This window comes from Phocoena sinus, chromosome 20 (assembly GCF_008692025.1).
Source record: "Phocoena sinus isolate mPhoSin1 chromosome 20, mPhoSin1.pri, whole genome shotgun sequence".
In the NCBI taxonomy this organism is placed as follows: domain Eukaryota; kingdom Metazoa; phylum Chordata; class Mammalia; order Artiodactyla; family Phocoenidae; genus Phocoena; species Phocoena sinus.
Window position 1 is genome coordinate 50576475 of NC_045782.1, and position 20043 is coordinate 50596517.

Below are 20043 nucleotides of genomic sequence, written 5' to 3' on the forward strand. Positions count from 1 at the left end.
AGAAGTTTGGAGTCAGTCATGTTTTCCGCCCCACACCCCACCCTCTCAAAGGTCATACAAGAATGGGGAAGCCCCCATCTTTATCCCTGCATGGTCCCCGGGGCGATGCTCTTCATCCAAGATGCTGGAGTCCGTTCAAAGATGGGCAGCTCCATCCCTGGGGCAAACTTGGGTTTGCGGACTCCTTTGCCAGGGCTCCTGAGCCCAGAGCTCTTGGGACCTGTCTACATCTGTGCATCATCCCTTCTGAAGACCTATCTCCTGGTAAGGATCCTCATGGGCCTGGGACACAGGTTTCTCCACCCTCAGAATCATTCACCCTCAAAGCTCTGATATTCCTTCCTTGGGAAGCCACCTCCCAGCCAGTGTCCCCATTCTGAAAGCCCCGGAACTGTCCGCCCCCAGTAATTCAGTCATCTGGACTCAAAGCCCACCCCATCTTGTTCTTTGGGGTGGACAAGAAAAAAGAGCTCTCTGAAGTCGGATTCTTTTACAGGAAGGACAAATTAGACATGCCACATGGGGAATTATCCTGCCTCAAGTGTCACCAGGAGCCCAGAATGGTGCCTTTGTTCAAAGGGGGGTTTTCTGAGTTCTGGAATTCTGCCAGGAGTTACCGCCTCTGGGAAGCCCTTCCTTTCCCCTCCTCCCAGCCATCCCTTGCCGGCTGAGCCGCATCCTCTGTGTTGCCATAACACTGTCTTCCTGATGGGCTGTGAGGTCCCTGAGGGCAGGGCTGTCTTATTTGTCTCCCCAGAATCTGGCACAGATGGCGCCAACACATTCCCCATGCCCGCCCCCAAATGAAGGTGCGAACTCCAAGTCTTGGGTCGGTGCAGGAGGCTCCCCACCCTCAGGAAGCTCCTAGGCTGATGGGGTTGGGGATAGATGCTGGAGTCCTTGGCCTTTGGGTTCACCCTACTTTCCTAGACTCCTCTTTTTTTTTTTTTTTTTTTTTTTTTTTTTTTGCTGTACACGGGCCTCTCACTGTTGTGGCCTCTCCCGTTGCGGAGCACAGACTCCGGACGCGCAGGCTCAGCGGCCATGGCTCACGGGCCCAGCCGCTCCGCGGCATGTGGGATCCTCCCGCACCGGGGCACGAACCCGCGTCCCCTGCATCGGCAGGCGGACCCTCAACCACTGCACCACCAGGGAAGCCCTAGACTCCTCTTTATGCAACTTTCCTCGCCCACACCCACCACAGCTGGTGAGAGCGGCTCCTTTGAGATTCCTTTTGCATTTTCATTAATTTCTGCTGAATAATTGAAACCAGAAAATTAGTACTTTCAACCTAAACCTGAATTGCAGTGTGTGTGCTTTTTCTAATTATAATTCCACTGCGGTCTGAAACATTTGAGTGAGCCCACCTTCTCCGGGGATGGATGGAACAAATCTGAGTCTGGAGAGCTTAAAACACAGTGCTTGGCTCAGACAGCGCACCTGGACGTTGCTTTTTTTTTTTTTTGCGCGGGCCTCTCACCGTCACGGCCTCTCCCGCTGCGGAGCACAGGCTCCAGACGCGCAGGCTCAGCAGCCGTGGCCCACGGGTCCAGATGCTCCGCGGCATGTGGCATCTTCCCGGACCAGGGCACAAACCCGTGTCCCCTGCATTGGCAGGCGGATTCCCAACCACTGCGCCACCAGGGAAGCCCTGGACATTGCTTTTTAATTAATGGATGGATGGATGGACCCCATCCAAGGACCCCAAAGGTCAATCATCAAGCCAGCTGTATAGAAGCTTCCAAAATTAGGGATGATTCTCCTTACTTTCTGAGCTAAAACCAATTTTGTTTCTTTTACCAAAATGAAATGGAGGAACTCCCCTGGTGGTCCAGTGGCTAAGATTCCACACTCCCAATGCAGGGGGCCCAGGTTCAATCCCTGGTCAGGGAACTAGATTCCATATGCCGCAACTAAAAATCCCATACGCGGCAACGAAGACCCTGTGTGCCACAACTAAGACCCAGTGCAGCCGAATAAATAAATAAATAAATAAATATTTTATAAAAAATGAAATGGAAATCGCAGGACACCAAGGGGCCGAGAACCTGGCCAAAAAATTCTGCTTTTCCTTTCTGCCCTATCCGATGCCAGCCCACCTCACATTCTAGATGTGACCTGCTTCCAGCCTTCTCCTAGAGGCAGGATTTCTAAAGCATTGGCACCATCCTGGGCCTGGAGTGTGCTTGCTGATGAGAGGGGAGCAGAGAGCTTTGGTCTGCAGCCCTCAGCATGGCCCCCTTTGGTGACAGCCAGGTGACCACTCTAGCAGGCAGGGACACCCTTCTAATACCTTTTACTCTTCTCCCACTCCTGGCAGGAATCGGGGGTCCTCGGTGTCACCTCAGTGCAGTTCCCATTAGCCTTACTTGGGATACAAAGGGATAAGCATCTCTGATTTTAGAGAAACGTAAAGAGCAAGTGAGCAGGGCAACCGCAGATGGTCCACGTTCATGTGACCGCTGATCTCTGGGAGGGGCCCTGGCTCCCTGATACGCCTTGTTAATTCCATTCTTTCCCCAGGAGAAGGGGAAGTCATCATCCAGAGTCAGCAGTGACTCATGGCCTCCCGGAGGCGGTTTTCCCAAGGGGGTCTCAACAGGAAAAAAATAAAGCTGATGCGGCCCGGGAAGCCAGGAGAAGACCCGGCTGGAGCGAGATGGAAAGCTGAGTGTGAGGCAATCCCCAGGGGAAGCTACCTCCCAGGCTCCACCCATCCTTGTTCAAGGCTGGGATGCCCGGGCTCTTAGGGTGGGGTCCCCCACCTGGCTGATCATCACAAGCCCTGGCAGGTTAGGGTTCTATTGCTATATTTTTCACTGCCATCTAAATGCCTCTCCATTTGGGGGTTCAACCACAGTACCTTGAGGGTCTAGCCCAGGGCCAGGCACAGAACTGGAGTTTAGGACTCTCTGTAAAGAGCATGGAGTCTGATCACCACTCTCCCCATCTCTGTGTTTGTTCCACCCACACTAGCATTTTTTCCACCTTGTACCTGCCTCAGGGCCTTTGCACAGGCTGTTCCCTCTGCCTGGGCTGCTCTTCCTTTTGACTCACTTCCTCCAGCTTCCTGGCCAAATGCCATCTCAGCAAGTGTCTTCTTATAAACCAATAGCCACCTTCCCACCTTCCATACTCCCTCTCCTTCTTGCTGTAATTTTCTCATTTTTGTTTATTGTCTATCTTCCACCAGCTGCAATATATGCTTGATGAGAACAGGTGTCTTTTGTGCACAGATCTCCTGAACAGTACTTAACACATAGTAGGGTCTCAATAAACACTTGCTGACTGAATGAGTGAATCACAGGTGCTGTCTAGGGAAGGAGCACAGGGTGCTGGGTCTAAAAAGAGAAAGTCTTAACTTTGGGCTCAGCTGGCCAGAGGCCATGTGGTCCAAGCTGGGCACACAGGCTGTGTCTTGCCCTTTCATGGAGGGCGGCCACCTGCTTCTAGGCCATCTGCTTCCCTCCCCACTGGTGGCCACAGCCGCACCAGCCCTCATAGACTTGAGGGCTCACCCTGATCTTTGGGGCCCCACTCCCCAGGGCCCTTCCCATGCTTTCTGGCTGCACCTTTATACCCATGACCAGACCCCTCACTCCCGCCTTCTCAGGCCCCATCTGCAAAGTTGCGATCACAGAGAGGTGTGGCGGTACTCATGCTGGGCAACAGAGCCAAGCTTTCCATTGCAAATCAAAGTTTAAAAGATGCCACTTTTAATTATGTTTGACTGCAACGTACCCTGAGGCTTTTGTGGTAAATGGCTCTCAATAAACAGTTTCTTTGTTAATTATTATTCATTATTGAGCAGTGGCAAGGGGGAGGCAGGACCCTGCTCAGCCCACAGCCACATGTCAGCTGTCAAACCCTCGGATGAGTGGGGCTCTGAGTAGCTGCCCTGTCGGCTCCATCAGGCTCGCCTGGGCCCAGGGTGGGCAAGGGAGCAGCCTGAGTGGCGCCAGAGCCAGAGCTGGGAACTCCAAACTCTGGGAGGAAAGAAGGCAGGGGAGAGGGAGAGGGCTGTACTGGCGAAAACACCCCTTCCACCCGGGAGACACCTCGCCTCTGGAGATCCCCTCCATGGGGTAGTGAGGACTTTTGTCTTCAGCAGAGCAGGAAAGAGAAGAGAATCACCACTTACTGAATGATGACTGAGGCACCTTACACATGGGATGAACCTACTTTCTGAAAACAAAATGCAAACAAGACCTTTAAAGCCCTGATCTGCAGCACATGCCAATTTCCAAGGTGAAAACACTCCCACCACGGCCAGTTTCAAGATAACAGCAAGTTAACATTTGGCTTGTAAAATTCCTGAAAATTTAACCACCATTTCTGCACGTTAGTGGGAGCCAGCCCCAGCACCACAGTGTGTGTGATGGTATTCAAAACTTCCCTGCAAGAAGGTGTCGTGGTTAGTTAATTTCATGTGCCAGCTTGATGTGTACCCAGATATTTGGTCAAACATTAACCTGGGTGTGTCTTTGAGGGTGTTTCGGATGACATTAACTTTTGAGTGAGTAGACTGAATAAAACAGATTGCCCTCCCCAGAGTGGATGGGCCTTGTCTAATCAGTTGAGGACCAGAATAGGACAAAAAGACTGATGCTTCCCTGAGTAAGGCCTGACTGTCTTGAGCTGGGAAACTGATTTTTTTTCCTGCCTTTGGACTCAAACTGAAACACTGGTTCTTCTGGGTCTTGAGCCTCTGATTTTTGGACTGGAACATACTCTATTGGCTCACCAGATCCTTAGGCTTTGGACTCAGACTAGAATTACACTGTTAGCCCCCCTGGGTCTCCAGCCAGATGGTCCACTCTTCAGATTTCGTACTATCCCAGCTCCATAATCACATGAGCCGATTTCTTAAAATAAATCTCTTCCTATATATGTACATATCCTGTATATACACATACATACACATCTGTTTCTCTGGAGAACCCTGACTAATACACATGGCAAGGGAGAAAACAGGGAAGAATTAAGGTTGCAGGTGGAATTAAGGCTGTTAGTCAGCTAACTTTGAAATAGGGAGATTGTCCTGGATAATCCACAAGGGCACTGTGGAATCACAAGAGCGGGCAGGAGGGTCGGTTGTCCAAGCGATGAGATGTGACAGACCTGGCCAGCCATGTAATGGGGCCACAAAGCAAGGAATGTGGGCAGCCTCTAGAAGGAGGAAAAGGCAAGGACACAGATTCTTCCCCAGAGCCTCTAGAAGGAACACAGCTTTGCTGACACCTTGATTTTAGCTATGAGACCCATCTCGGACTTTGCCCTCCAGGACTGTAAACTAATAGGTTTGTATTGTTTTATGCCACTAAGTTTGTGGTCATCTGTTACAGCAGCCATAGGAAACTAATACCGCTATGTATTGTCCGCAGTTGACTAGATGAGCCTAAAACTCAGAGAAGCAGGCTGCCCAGGTTGCCATAGTGATGAGGGTCAATGGGGTTTGAGCCTAGGGCTGTCTGATTCCAAGGGCCAAGTTCTTTGTTCTGTGTCATGAGAAAAGCCATTCTTTAAATGTAAACGCCCTTAGGAAGGTCACCAACTTAGTCCTATTCCAGCCTAGGTAACTGGGAAGTTTTCTTTAAGAGCAACGTCTAGGTGAAGGCGCAGCTGAGCTTGCTGGAGGAGGGAACCCGCCCCCTCCGCGGGGTAGGTGTGGCCCAGATGAAGCTGGAGATGAAAACTACCAGGTGGTCAGTGTATGAGCCTGGCCTTTAAGTCTGTGAGGCCGAGAGGCGATTCCAAATCCTGCACCAAGGGGCTTGGATGTCAGCCTCTCCCTGGAGGCGGGAGACAGGGCCTGGGGATCGAGGTGGGGAAAAGCAACCTCTTAAGGACCACAGCTTCAGTGAAAGGGTAGAGCAGAAAATACCTGTCCCAGTGCAGGGACATGAGGAGGCTGTTCTGTTTTCGTGGAAGAGGCGAAATACGAGGAGATGCTGGCTGAGCACTTTCCAGAACGGATGAAAAGCAAGCATCAGCAGATTCAGGAAGCCCGGTGAGTCCCATTCCCCCAGGCCCTGGATGCTGGTGCCCAAAACACGGGCACTATAGATGGGAGCCCTGGTATCTTCTGGGCCAAACGCTGTAACAAGCACCTGTGCTGGGCCAGTGTTTGCTGGATGAATGAGTGACGGGAAATGAGGAGGCCAGCTTTAGACAAGGCTGGGAATTCACAACCTCTACCCACCCCTCCATCCCCACCTTCTTAGGACCCCAGAATGGGGTGGACAGAGAGGGGTTCTGGGGGACCGAGGGGGGAGGCTAGGGAAAGGGTATCAAGCGTCCAGGGATATCTCACATGGGTCCAAGACGCCCTCACGTGACCTAGCCCCCAGCCTGAAACTCCAAAAGCCAAATGCCCAACCCCACCCAAGCCCTGGGGATCCCCGCTGGAGAAGACGCCCCCGAAAGGGTCTTGATAGGAAGAGGTGGCCGATGGTCAAGCCTGGGAAGCCAGGGACAGAGGAGGTAGCTTAGAGTTGAATTACCCAACTCGGGGGACTCAGCTGTACCGTTTCTCCAGAACCACACGTCTCTGCAGCCCAGTATTCAAATATATGCAGAAGTCGAGGCTGGGCTATATTCAGAGTCAAGGGGAGATGATCTAAGGCTGACTGAGCAGTGCCAACCTGGGAAGTCAGGCTGGAGGGACCGCCCCCCCTCCTGCTGGAAGTGCCCGGACGCTCCTCCCAGGTGCCCTGAGAGCCCGTATTTGGGGGTTTTGGCGGCGAGGAGAACGGGCATGACCCACAGCCTGCCTAGAGCCCTGGGTACAAGCGTTGTTTTTCCTTTGGGGGCTTTTATTGAGCCAGCACCACGCTTTTATGAGAAAAGATGGACTGGGCTGTGTGCTGGGGCCGACAGCCTGGCCGGGGGGCCATTGGGCTCATGACTGAGGGCACTCAGTCTGGTTACCTCTCTCCTGCTATTATCTTTAAAAGCAGCAGAAATCTGACCCCGTCTGTATTAGTTTCCTATGGCTGCTGTAATCAGTTATCACAAACTGCATGGCTTTAACAACAGAAATGTATCCTCTCACAGTTCTGGAGGTTAGAAGTCTGAGATCAAGGTGTTGGCAGGGCCGCCTTCGCTCTGAAGCCTCGAGGGAAGAATCTTCCCTTGCCTCTTCCAGCTTCTGGTGTTGCAGGCAGTCCTTGGCGTTCCTCGGTTTGTAGCTACATCGCTCTAATCTCTGCTCTGTCTCCAAATTGCCTTCTCCCCTGTGTATGTATGTGTCCAAATTTCCCTCTGTTATAAGGACTCAGGGCCCATCCTAATCCAGTATGACCTCGTCTTAACTACGCCTATGGAGACTCTTTCCAAATAAGTCACATTCACAGGCACTGGGGTTAGGACTTCAACACAGCTTCGGGGGGGATGGGAGGCGGTGCTCAATTCAATCACGACACCTTGCATCTCGTTCTACCCAAGGACAGCCATCCCCCACCCCCAGCAGCTGTGGCTAAAAGAAGGCCCTCCGGGTTGGGGGTTCAGAATGCCTGGTGCAGCAGCAGGCCGGGAGCAGCATTTCCCGCAAGCCTTACTGGTCTCACCTGCCAGGGAGGGGCGGTCAGCCCCTCTTACCTGGAAGCACCTGGAGGCGGCCCTGAGCCTTCACAGCCCACTTACTCAACACCCGCCTCGTCCCACACATCGCAACCTGGCTTGTACCTGCCTGGTCTTGTTTCATCTTCATCGCCCGTGTGTGCTGGGATCATTTTCCTCATTTCACACAGGAGAAAAAAAAGGGCAAAATAAGGTGAGCCCCACGACAGCAGGTTGGGTGCCCGGATGCCAGCTCGGGCCTGACTCAGCTCTTGTAAGAGCTGGAACAGGGGCTTCCACACCTGTCTTCCCTTCCGAGCTGGGGGCAGGGCTGCACAAGCAGAGGCCATGGGGAACAGGGGGAACCTCTCCCTAGCACTGTCCTGAAAAGACCCCCCCAATTAAGGAAATGTTGTGACCACTTTAAAGGTTACTAGGATAAGATACTGGAGGAACCAGCGTGACCCCTGTGGGCCACCGGGACTTCCCTGGCAGTCCAGTGGTTAAGACTCTGTGCTCCCAATGCAGGGGGCGTGGGTGGGCCTTTTTTCTCGAGACCTCACCCCTGCCCTGGGCTCATTCCCCCAGACATGGCAGGAGGAACACATGGGGTTTCAGGGGACTTTGAGTCAGCTAAAGGGAGGGGCTGCAGCTGCGGTGCCAGGACATGGGGGAGGCATATCTGCCAGGCCCAGCCCCGGCTAAGAGGGTCCTTGGTGACCGGGAGAAGAAACTGGAGTTGGGAATGCCTTTCAGCGCTCTGCAGAGACTAGAGGAGACCCTGCCCCTCGGCAGCCCTCCCCCTCCCTGGTTCTGGGCAAGCAAAGCTGGTCAGCAGCCTCCCTGCACTCTCTCTCCAGCCCTTGATCTCAGGATTCTGTCTTGGAGCCTGTGTGCGCTCTTGGCTCCAGGCCCAGGCCGGACGCAGCCTCTTCCCTCTTCATTCCCAGGCTTGGCAGCCTCCCGAGCCCTGGGCTGTAGGGAGGAGCTGCTTTTGGCCTGAGGGCTGCAGGTGGGGACTGGGGGGGCTAAGCCTTCAAAGGAGGCCTCCTCCAGCGCCCTCAACCTGATCACAATCTATGAGACCAAAGCCGGGAGGTGAGGGAGCAGGGAGGAGCCATCCAGGCATGACGGGGAAACCGGTGGTTCACGCTGGACGCACATTAGAAACACCTGAGTGTTGTTTTTTTGTTGGTTTTTTTAATTCTGTCGCCGGGCCCCGCCCAGAGATTTCAGTTTAATTAGCCTGCGTGCAGCCTTGGACATGGGGATGGCCAACGCTCCCCAGGTGACTGCAAAGGCTAGGGCGGGGCCTCATCACACCTGCTTCCTCACCTGTAAGTGGAGAGAATGGCGTCGCCTTGCAGGGTGGGGATGAGGCCGGTCCATGCCTATTTCAGCAGTAGCACGGGTGAAGCAGGGGGTGGCCAGCTTCGGTTTTAGGGAGGAAGGGCCTCCTGGCACCAGCATCTGGTCTTGTATCCGGGCTGCAGTTTCTTCCCAGCGCCTGACTTCTTTCTCTTGCCTGCCCCTCCAGCTTCACCTGCCCCCCACCCACTCATCCACCTCATTAACATTTTTAAAAATTTATTTACTTTATTTATATTTGGTTGCATTGAGTCATTGTTGCTGCATACAGGCTTTCTCTAGTTGCGGTGAGCGGGGGCTAGTGCAGGCTCAGTAGTTGTGGCGCATGGGCTTAGTTGCTCCGCGGCATGTGGGGTCTTCCAGGACCAGGGCTCGAACCCGTGTCCCCTGCATTGGCAGCCGGATTCTTAACCACTGCGCCACCAGGGAAGCCCTCATTAACATTTTAAGAAAATTCAAATGTAGTCTCCTATACAAAAAGCCTCAAAACTCAACAATAAGAAAGCAAACAACTCGATTTAAAAAATGGGCAAAAGGGCTTCCCTGGTGGCGCAGTGGTTGAGAGTCTGCCTGCCGATGCAGGGGACACGAGTTCGTGCCCCGGTCTGGGAAGATCCCACATGCCGCGGAGCGGCTGGGCCCGTGAGCCATGGCCACTGAGCCTGCGCATCCGGAGCCTGTGCTCCACAACGGGAGAGGCCACAACAGTGAGAGGTCCGCGTACCGCAAAAAAAAAAAAAAAAAAAAAAAAAAATGGGCAAAAGACCTGAACAGACACCTCACAAAGAAGATATACAGCTGTCCAGTGGGCGTATGAAAAGATGCTCCACATCCTATGTCATCAGGGAATTGCAAACTAAAATTCTATTGAAAATAAGTAAACTAGCTACTGGTACCCACTTGATCTAGACCAGTGGTGTGCAGCGTGTGGGCCTTGGCCCTGCAGCAGCAGCGCTGCCTTGGTGAGAACTCAAATTCCCAGCGCCCACCCCAGACCGACTGAATCAGAAACTCTGGGGGTGAGAGCAGCCTGGGTTTTAATAAGCTCAGACTCAGGTGATTTGATGCCCGCCAAAGTTTGAGAACAGCTGGCCTAGAACAGGGTTTCTCCCCCTCGGCACTGCTGATGCTTTGGGCCAGATAGTTCATGTTGGTGCCGGCCGTCCTGTGCACTGTGGGGAGGTTGACCCACATCCCTGGCCTCTACCCACTGAGTGCCAGGAGTAGGCTACTCCCCTGCCCCTATCATGACAGTCAAACATCTCCAGATCGTGCCAGTTGTCCTCTGGGGAGCTAACTGCCCCCGTTGAGAACCCCTGGCTAGGGGAGCATCTCAAACACAGGATTATGTAAAACCATGAACATATACTGTGGCTTGGGCACCATGCTGGGCTGTCCCTCTATTGGGTCATTTGATCCTCACTTTATAGCAAATCCCGTCTCACTGCTTAGAAGCTGTGTGACCTTGGGCAAGTTACTTAAACTTTGTGCCTCAGTTTTCTCAACTGTAAAATGGGGATAGAATAGTACCTACCTGGTAGGATGGCTAAGCACATAAAATGACAAATCGTGGTGTATCAAACTCTCAGCATGGTGTCTGAAGTACAGTAAATGCTCAGGAAATACGTCTTTTTTTTTAAATTGAAGTATAGTTGATTTACAATATTGTATTAGTTTCAGGTGTGCAGAAAAGTGATTCAGTTATATATATGTATACATATTTTTCAGATTCTTTTCCGTTATAGGTTATTACAGATATTAAATATAATTCTCTGTGCTACACAGTAAATCCTTATTGCTTATCTATTTTATGTATAGTAGCGTGTATCTGTTAATCCCATACTCCTAATTTTCCCTCCTCCACCTTTCCCCTTGGTAACCATAAGTTCGTTTTCTACGTCTGTGAGTCTGTTTCTGTTTTGTAAATAAATTCATTTGTTATTTTTTAGATTCCACATATAAGTGATATAATATTTGTCTTTCTTTGTCTGACTTACTTCACTTAGTATGATAATTTCTACGTCCATCCATGTTGCTCCAAATGGCAAGGTATTATTCCAATATACCTCTTCTTAAGCCAGTTGTCTGTTGATGGGTACTTGGGTTGTTCCTATATCTTGGCTATTGTAAATAATGCTGCTATGAACATTGCGGTGCATGTATCATTTCGAATTAGAGTTTTCATCTTTTCTGGATATATGCCCAGAGTGGGATTGCTGGATCATACGGAAACTCTATTTTTACTTTTTTAAGGAACCTCCATACTGTTTTCCACAGTGGCTGCACCAATTTACATTCTCACCAGCAGTGTAGGAGGGTTCCCTTCTCTCCACACCCTCTCCAGCATTTATTATTTGTAGACTTTTTGATGATGGCCATTCTGACTGGTATGAGCTGGTACCTCATTGTAGTTTTAATTTGCATTTCTCTAATAATTAGCAATGTTGAGCATCTTTTCATGTGCCTGTCGGCCATCTGTATGTCTTCTTTGCAGAAATGTCTATGTAGGTCTACTACCCATTTTTTGACTGCGTTGTTTCTTTGATATAGAGTTGTATGAGCTGTTTGTATATTTTGGAAATTAACCCCCTGTCGGTTGCATTGTTTGCAAATTTGTTCTCCCAGTTCATAGGTTTTTTCATTTTGTTTATGGTTTCCTTTGCTGTGCAAAATCTTTTAAGTTTGATTAGGTCCCATTTGTTTATTTTTGCTTTTATTTATTTTGCCTTGGGAAACTGATCTAAGAAATATTGCTACGATTTATGTCAGAATGTTTTGCTATTTTCTCTTCTAGGACTTTTATGGTATCATGTATTATATTTAGGTCAAACCATTTTCAGTTTGTGTGTGATGTGAGGGAGTCTTCTAACTTCATTGATTTACGTGGGGCTGTCAGCTTTCCCAACACCATTTGCCGAAGAGACTATCTTTTCTCCATTGTATAGTTTTTCCTCCTTTGTTGAAGATTGACTGTAGGTGTGTGTTTATTTCTGGGCTCTCTATTCTGTTCCATTGATCCGTATGTCTGTTTTGATGCCAATACCATGCTATTTTGATTACTGTAGCTTTGTAGTATTGTCTGAAATCTGGGAGGGTTATGTCTCCAGCTTTGTTCTTCTTCCTCAGGATTGCTCAGCAGTCTTTTGTGGTTCTGTACAAATTTTAGGATTATTTGTTCTAGTTCTTTGAAAAATGTCATGGGTGATTTGATAGGGATCGCATTAAATCTGTAGATTGCTTTGGGTAGTAAGGCCATTTTAACAATATTAATTCTTCCAATCCAAGAGCATGGGCTAACATTCCATTTCTTTGAATCAATTTCCTGAATCAGTGTTTTATAGTTCTCAGCACATAGATCTTTCACCTCCTTGGTTAGCTTTATTCCTGGGTACATTTTTTCTTTTTTATGTGATTTTAAATGGGATTTTTTTTTTAAGTTTCTCATATTTCATTTTTAGTGTAAAGAAGTGCAACTGGGACTTCCCTGGTGGTCCAGTGGTAAAGAATCCGCCTTCTAATGCAGGGGATGCGGGTATGATCCCTATCAGGGAACTAAGATCCCACATGCTGTGGGGCAACTAAGCCCGCAGGCCATGACTACTGGGCTCACGTACCTCAACTAGAGAGCCCACATGCTGCAAACTACAGAGTCCATGCACTCTGGAGCCTGCACGCCACGACTACAGAGCCCATGTGCCCTGGAGCCCGTGTGCCACTAGAGAGAAGCCCACGTGCCACAACTAGAGAGAAACCCGCATGTCGCAATGAAGAGCCCACGCACTGCAACGAAAGATCCTGCATGCCACAACAAAGATCCCTCATGCCACAACTAACAGTGCAGCCAAAATATAAAATAAATTAATTAATTAAAAAAAATAATCTGCCTTCCAATGTAGGGGATGTGGATTCGATCCCTGGTCAGGGAACTAATATCCCACATGCCACAGGGCAACTAAGCCCATGTGCCACAACTACTGAGCTCGTGCGTCTCAACTAGAGAACCCGTGTGCCACAAACTACAGAGCCTATGCGCTCTGGAGCCCGCGCCACAACTAGAGAAGAGAAAACCTGCACGCCACAACTAGAAAGAAGCCCGTGCACCACAGCAAAGAGCCTGTGTGCTGCAACGAGTGCTGCAATGAAGATCCCGCATGCTGCAACGAAGACCCGATGCAGCCAAATAGATAAATAAATGTTTAAGATAAAAGAAATGCAACAGATTTCTGTATATTAATCTTATATCCTGCTACCTTGCTGAATTCATTTATTAGGTCTAATAGTTTTTGTGTAGAGTCTTTAGGGTTTTCTATATAGAGTATATCATGCCATCTGCATATAATGACAATTTTACCTCTTCCCTTCCAATCTGGGTATGTTTTATTTCTTTTTCTTGTCTGATTGCTGAGGCTAGGACTTTGGATATTATGTTGAATAAAAATGTTGAGTGTGGGCATCCTTGTCTTGTTCAGAATTTAGTTCAGCTTTTCACTGTTGAGTATTATGTTGGCTGTGGGTTTGTCATTAATGGCTTTTATTATGTTGAGGTATGTTCCCTCTATACCCACTTTGATAAGAGTTTTTATCATGAATGGATGTTGAATTTTATCAAATGCTTTTTCTGCCTCTATTGAGATAATGTGGTTTGTGTATTTTGTTGATGGGGCATATCACATTGATTTGCATATGTTGAATCATCCTGGTGACTCTGGAATGAATCCAACTTGATCATAGTGTATGATCCTTTTTATATACTGTTGGATTGGTTTGCTAATATTTTGTTGAGTTTTGTTTGCATCTATATTCATCAAAGATATTGGCCTATAATCATAGTGCTGTGGTCAGAAAAGATGCTTGAAATAATTTCTATCCTCTTAAATTTGTTGCGGCTTATTTTTTATCCTACTTTGTGGTCTATCCTAGAGAATGTTCCATGTGCACTTGAAAAACAATGTGTATTTTTTTTAATATAGAGTGTCCTGTAGATATCAATTAAGTCCAACTGTTGTATTGTGTCATTTAGGACCTCTGTTGCCTTATTGATTTTCTGTCTGGAAGATCTGTCCATTAATGTCAGTGGGGTATTAAGGTCTCCCAATATTGTTGTATTCCTGTAAATTTCTCCCTTTATGTCTGTTAGTATTTGTTTCATATATTTAGGTGCTCCTATATTGGGTGCCTATGTTAACGAGTGCAATATCCTCTTCTTGTATTGATCCCTTTATCGTTAAATAGTGCCCTTCTTTGTCTTTCTTTATGGACTTCATTTTAAAGTCTATTTTATCTGATATGATTATTGTTATCCCTGTTTTCTTGTCATTTCCGTTTGCATGAAATATCTTTTTCCATCCCCTCACTTTCTGTCTATGTGTGTCTTTCACCCTAAAGTGAATCCCTTGTAGGCAGCATATTGTAGGTTCTTGGTTTTTTATTCAATCTGCCACTCCATGTCTTTTGATCAGAGCATTTAGTCCATTGATATTTAAAGTAATTATTGATATGTATTTATTGCCATTTTAAACCTGGTTTTCCATTTGACTTTGCAGTTCTTCTTTGTTCTTTTCTTCTTCTGTTTTTCCTTTAGTGTTCTGATAGTTTTCTTTTGTATTGTGCTTGAGTTCCTTTCTTTTTGGTTTTTTGTGATTCTATTTTATGATTTTGGTCCATGGTTACCCTGGTTTTCAAGTATGTTAACCCATAACTATATATGCTTGCTGTAGACTTATAGTCGTATTAGTTCAAATACATTCTACAAGATCTACATTTTGTTACTTCTCTCCCCCACATTATGTGATTTTGATGTCCTATTTTACATCCACATGTTTATCCTTTGCTATTAATTATAGTTATAATCACTTTTACAAAAATATTTTGATTATTTTTTAATCTATGTACTGGTTTATTTAAGTGATCTTCAGTCCTTTGATATATTTGCCTTTCCTATTGTGTTTTTCCCTTTCCTATTGATTCTTCTTTTCTATTTAGAGAAGGTCTTTCAATATTTCTTTTAGGTTAGGTTTAGTATTGCTGTATTCTTTTAGTTTTTGCTTGTCTGAGAAATTCTTAGTGTCTCCTTCTATTCTAAATGATAATCTTGCTGGGTAGAGTATCCTAGGTTGCAGATTTTTCCTTTTCAGTACTTTGAATATATTATCCCTGCTGGCCTGCAAAGTTCCTGTAGAGAAATCAGCTGATAGCCTTATGAGGGTTTGTTGGTAACTGACACTTTTTCTCTTGCTGCCTTTAGAATCCTATCTTTAACTTTTACCATTTGAATTATGACATGTCTTGGTGTGGGTCTGTTTGGGTTCATCTCTTTGGGACCCTCTGTGCTTCCTGTACCTGGATAACTGTTTCTTTCTCTAGGTTTGGGAAGTTTTCAGCCATAAGCTCTTCAAATACATTTTAAATCCCCTTTTCTTCTCCTTCTGGAACCCCTATTATGTGTAGGTTGGCACATTTTATATTATTCCATAGATCTCGTATATCGCCTTCATTTTTTTTTTTAATTTGTCTTTCCATCTGCTGTTGATTGGGTGATTTCCATTATTCTATCTTCCAGATCACTTATTTGTTCTTCTGCATTATTAATCTGCTATTCATTGCCTTTAGCTCAGTTTTTATCTTGGCAATTGAGTTGTCTAATTTTGACTGGTTCCTCTTTATAGTTTCTAGTCCCTTGTTACAGTGATCTATATTTCTATCAATCTTTCTTCATTCCTTTAACATTTTTATTACCTCCTTTTGGAATTTGGGGTCTGGTCAACTGAAGAGGTCTGTTTCATCGTATTTTCAGGGGATTTCTCTTGTTCTTTTAATTGGGAGTAGTTCTTCCACTTTTTCATTTTACTTAAATTCTCTGTCCCTGAATTTAGGAGAAACGGTTTTCTACTGTGGTCTCAAAGGGCTGCTTTTACATGGGAGTGACCCGGTATAGACTGTGTGCATCCAATATTTTTGGTGTGAGGGCTGTTTTGGGTATGGATGTCTGCCACATCTTTCCTCAGGGTGTGCTGGCTGTTGTCCCTTTGATAGGGGGCATGTTTGGTGTTGTGGTGACCAGAGCCTGCACTGGATGTTGGGTGGGTCCTCCTCTTTGCTCTGTGGTTGTCACAGCTATGTTGGGGGCAGGGTCTGCTCCCCAGCTGTTGGAGTAGAAGCTCCCAGATCCAGCTCTAAGCTGCAGTGTGAGGTAGGTGGGACTGGCGCACTTCCGCTGGGAAAAGAACCCTTGCGTATTCCTCCCCAGGGGTTGCCCCCTGGGGACATGCAATTCTGTGGTGCTGCCGGACACTCAGTGTGCCTACCAACAAAGTCAGCTGCTGCTGGACCTGCCCCTGGACCTGCCCCCGCTGAGGGAGTGCTGATAATAGGCTCAGATGTCAGCCCTGCCCCGCCGCAGTGTATGCACTCCCAGAGCCCATGGCCACTGTAGCCAAGCCCCACCTGAGCACACTGACAGCAGGGGTCTTATATGGCAGACTCCCGCCTCCCGTCTTGCACGTGTTAACAATGGTGCCCAGACCATACTCCAGGCCCTTTGGGCTGTTTCCACACAGCTAAATCAAGTCTTCTCCCTGGGTCTGTCTGCTGAAGCCCCAGCCACGGTGCATACTAGCAGTAGCATGTTTTGGGCTGAGAAGTGTGGAGACGTGGCCGCTGTCGGTGCTGGTCTCTCTCTACCCTGCCTGGCAGCAAGTCAGCACCCACCCACACCTCCCGAGCAAAGTCCAGGCCGCTCCAGCTCCCTGTCTGCCCCAGCGGGCCTCCCAAATGGTAAAGAGGGATCCCAAGATGAGGGAACCTTTCCTCTTTCAGAGCTCCCTCCCAGGGGCCCAGTTTCCATCTGCTTTGTTTTTTTTTCTTCTGTCCTACCTGGTTACAAAGAGATCTTTCTTACAGCTTTGGTTGTGACAGATCTTCTGACAGCTTTCAGTTGGCTTTCTGGGAGAACTCTTCCACCTATAGATGTATTTTTTTTTTTAATTAATTTATTTTTGGCTGTTTTGGGTCTTCGTTTCTGTGCAAGGGCTTTCTCTAGTTGTGGCGAGCGGGGGCCACTCTTCATCGCGGTGCGCGGGCCTCTCACTGTCGTGGTCTCTCTTGTTGCAGAGCGCAGGCTCCAGATGCACAGGCTCAGTAGTTGTGGCTCACGGGCCTAGTTGCTCAGCGGCATGTGGGATCTTCCCAGACCAGGGCTTGAACCCACGTCCCCTGCATTGGCAGGCAGATTCTCAACCACTGCGCCACCAGGGAAACCCTATAGATGTATTTTGTTGTTGTTGTTGTTGCGGTACGCGGGCCTGTCACTGTTGTGGCCTCTCCCGCTGCGGAGCACAGGCTCCGGACGCGCAGGCTCAGCGGCCATGGCTCACGGGCCCAGCCGCTCCGCGGCATGTGGGATCCTCCCGGACCGGGGCACGAACCCGCGTCCCCTGCACCTGCAGGCGGACTCTCAACCACTGAGCCACCAGGGAAGCCCTATAGATGTATTTTTGATATTTGTGGGGGGAGATGAGCTCTGTGTCCTTCTACTCCATCTTTTTTTTTTTTTAATTTTTGGCTGCATTGGGTCTTCGTTGCTGCGCGCGGGCTTTCTCTAGTTGTGGTGAGCGGGGGCTACTCTTCGTTGCGGTGCGTGGGCTTCTCATTGCGGTGACTTCCCTTGTTGCAGAGCACGGGCTCTAGGTGCGCGGGCTCAGTAGTTGTGGCTCGCGGGCTCTAGAGCACAAGCTCAGTAGCTGTGGCGCACGGGCTTAGTTGCTCCGCGGCATGTGGGATCTTCCCGGACCAGGGCTCGAACCCGTGTCCCCTGCATTGGCAGGCGGATTCTTAACCACTGCGCCACCAGGGAAGTCCCTACTCTGCCATCTTGATCTCCCTCCCCTAGTTAGTGTTCTTATCACGACCTGGCTCAGGCTCTCATCAAAATGCATTTATGTTCTCTGATCTCACAGCAACCACAGCCAGCAGAGGCCAGCCCCAGGTGAACAGAACTGGATCCAGCCCTGCTGGTCAAGCGGGGTCCCTGGAGTCACAGTGCTGGAGTGGTGGGAGGGGCCGTGGACTTCTGGCGCGCGCAGGGACTTCCTTTAGGCAGCCGGACACAGCGCCAACTTTGTAGATGGAGTGACAATGTGGAGGAGGGGCCCGGGGGCCCCAGATATTCACCACCCCCACACCCAGGGTGTTCACACCCCCTCACTCCTCCAGGCCTGGGCATCCCAGGAAAAGATGAGAAATAGCACAGCTCCTCCTCTGCACCTCACATCCCAACAAAATATTTATTATTTCAAGAAATTTTTAAAAAAAAGAGAGAAAAAAGAGTATCTCTATTGCTTTCCCCCGACAGGTCAGGTCCTTGGTGACTGTTGAGTTTCTGTGGCCACAGGAGCTGCCCAGGCCGAGAGGGCTCTCTGATGGGAAGTATCCACCTTCAGGCCCTGCCCTCTGGACTCGGGGCCCTGTGGCTGCCTCCCTGGAAGGGAGGAGGGGCAGGCCTAGGTGGGTGGGGCGGGTTGCCTGGAAGGGAGTGGGATTAAAAACGGGGTTGGGGTGGCAGTGTTTCTGACGGCCCGATCTGTTTCCTTAGGTGAAGGGGAAGGCAGGCCACACGGATGGACGGCTGGATCCAGAGGCGGTTGGAGGCTGGAGGAAGCTGGAGGTTAGGGACACGGACGCAGCATCGATGGGGCAGGGGTGGCTACGTGGGGGTAGCAGGCCTGGGCATCCAGGAACTGGGCCACGTGTGCCATGGGGCTGAAGCTTCATCCCAAGCCTACAAAAGATGCTTAGGAGGTGGGGGCAGGGTAGATTCTAGAACCTGTTCTCAGAGGCTGGGGTGGGGACTGAGGCTTTGGAAACAAATCCACGGTCTGGAATCGAAGTCATGCTGGGATAGGTTTCAGGAAATGCCCAAAGTGAAGAAAGTTGGAATAAGCAAGAGGGAAACAATTCAACCCAGGGTCTAAGTGGTCCCTGCAACCCTAACTGTGGTGCCCAAGTGTGGAAAGGAGGGGAATTTGGGAAAACAGGAGGGGTGGGGGGGCTGAGGAGGCATGAACAGGGTCCCCCAGCCTGGCCTCCCCCCAGTCCCCGGCCCTTTCTGTCCACACCCCAAACAACTCCACAGGGACAAGGCTGACCCCTCACACATCACTCCCCACTCTGTGGACCCTCCAGTGGGCCACTGGGCGAGCATCACCCTGCTTCCTCTATCGTATGCCCAGAGGCCCCATCCTTGGGCCCAAGAAGGACAAAGGCCCTCACTCCACCTGGTCCAGAGCTGGTCTTGCACGAAGCAAGGGGCCTCCGACCACCTGCTCCCGGGCCAGTGGGACCCTCTGACCAACCCCCAGCTGCTTGGCCACAACGCTGCCACGAGCCCTCGGGGTGAGAGCAAGGAGCCTGCCTAGGGCGGGCACCAGGCACTCGGCAGACTTGCCTCCCTCCCCAGACCCGCGCACCTATGGGCTCGGCCCACCTCCCGGCCAAGAAAGGAGGCTCCAGCCTGGGGGCGTTGCGGGGTGGGGGGCTAGGGCGGGTCGCTGGAGCTCGGAATCTGCTGGTGCTTTCTCCTGCGGCGGGGAGGGCCAGCCGGTGGGCGCCCTCACAGACAGTCCTGGCACAAGGCCACCTGGCCCTTGCGGAAGTCTCGGCAGGGGCAGAGCCGGCGGTACTTGCTGCTGGAGCCGGCACAGCTGAAGAGCAGAGGCTCCTTCTGCAGGAAGCACTCCTGGCCCGGCTGGGCAAAGGCCGGGTACAGGTGGTTCATCTCCGACTCGGTGCCATCACAGGGCACCTGCAGCCTGGGTGGGCACCAACGGAGGTGGTCACTCAGCGTGCGGGGCGGGGGCTGCCCCAGCCTGGCACTGCCCACTCCCTCTCCCTGGCCCATCCCATTCCAGACCCAGGGAGATGTCTCTAGGAGGCGCCAGGACAAACGCTGGGCTGCAGCTCCTTCCCGCCCCTGCTGTGAGAGAGGAGAGTGGGCAGGAGGGTGGGGGGCCCAGGCTCACCCATCAGGGGGAACCTGGGGCAGCTTCTGTGGCCTTGACCTAGAAGGTGCCCAGACAGGCTGGGCAGGGCCTGAGGGAGGGATGAGGAGGTCAAGGACTG

At 50.0% G+C, this 20043-nt stretch overlaps 1 protein-coding gene across 2 annotated transcripts in view; it reads right to left on the minus strand.

The window, feature by feature from the left end:
• Positions 1-18260: 18260 nt before the first annotated feature.
• MGAT5B (alpha-1,6-mannosylglycoprotein 6-beta-N-acetylglucosaminyltransferase B) overlaps positions 18261-20043 on the minus strand; it is a 68239-nt gene continuing 66456 nt past the window's right edge. For both annotated transcript variants that reach the window (XM_032616825.1, XM_032616826.1), the window contains one exon: positions 18261-19733. In XM_032616825.1, coding sequence (XP_032472716.1) covers positions 19535-19733 — 199 coding nt within the window. In that variant the 3' untranslated portion in view covers positions 18261-19534. The remainder of the gene's footprint in view (positions 19734-20043) is intronic.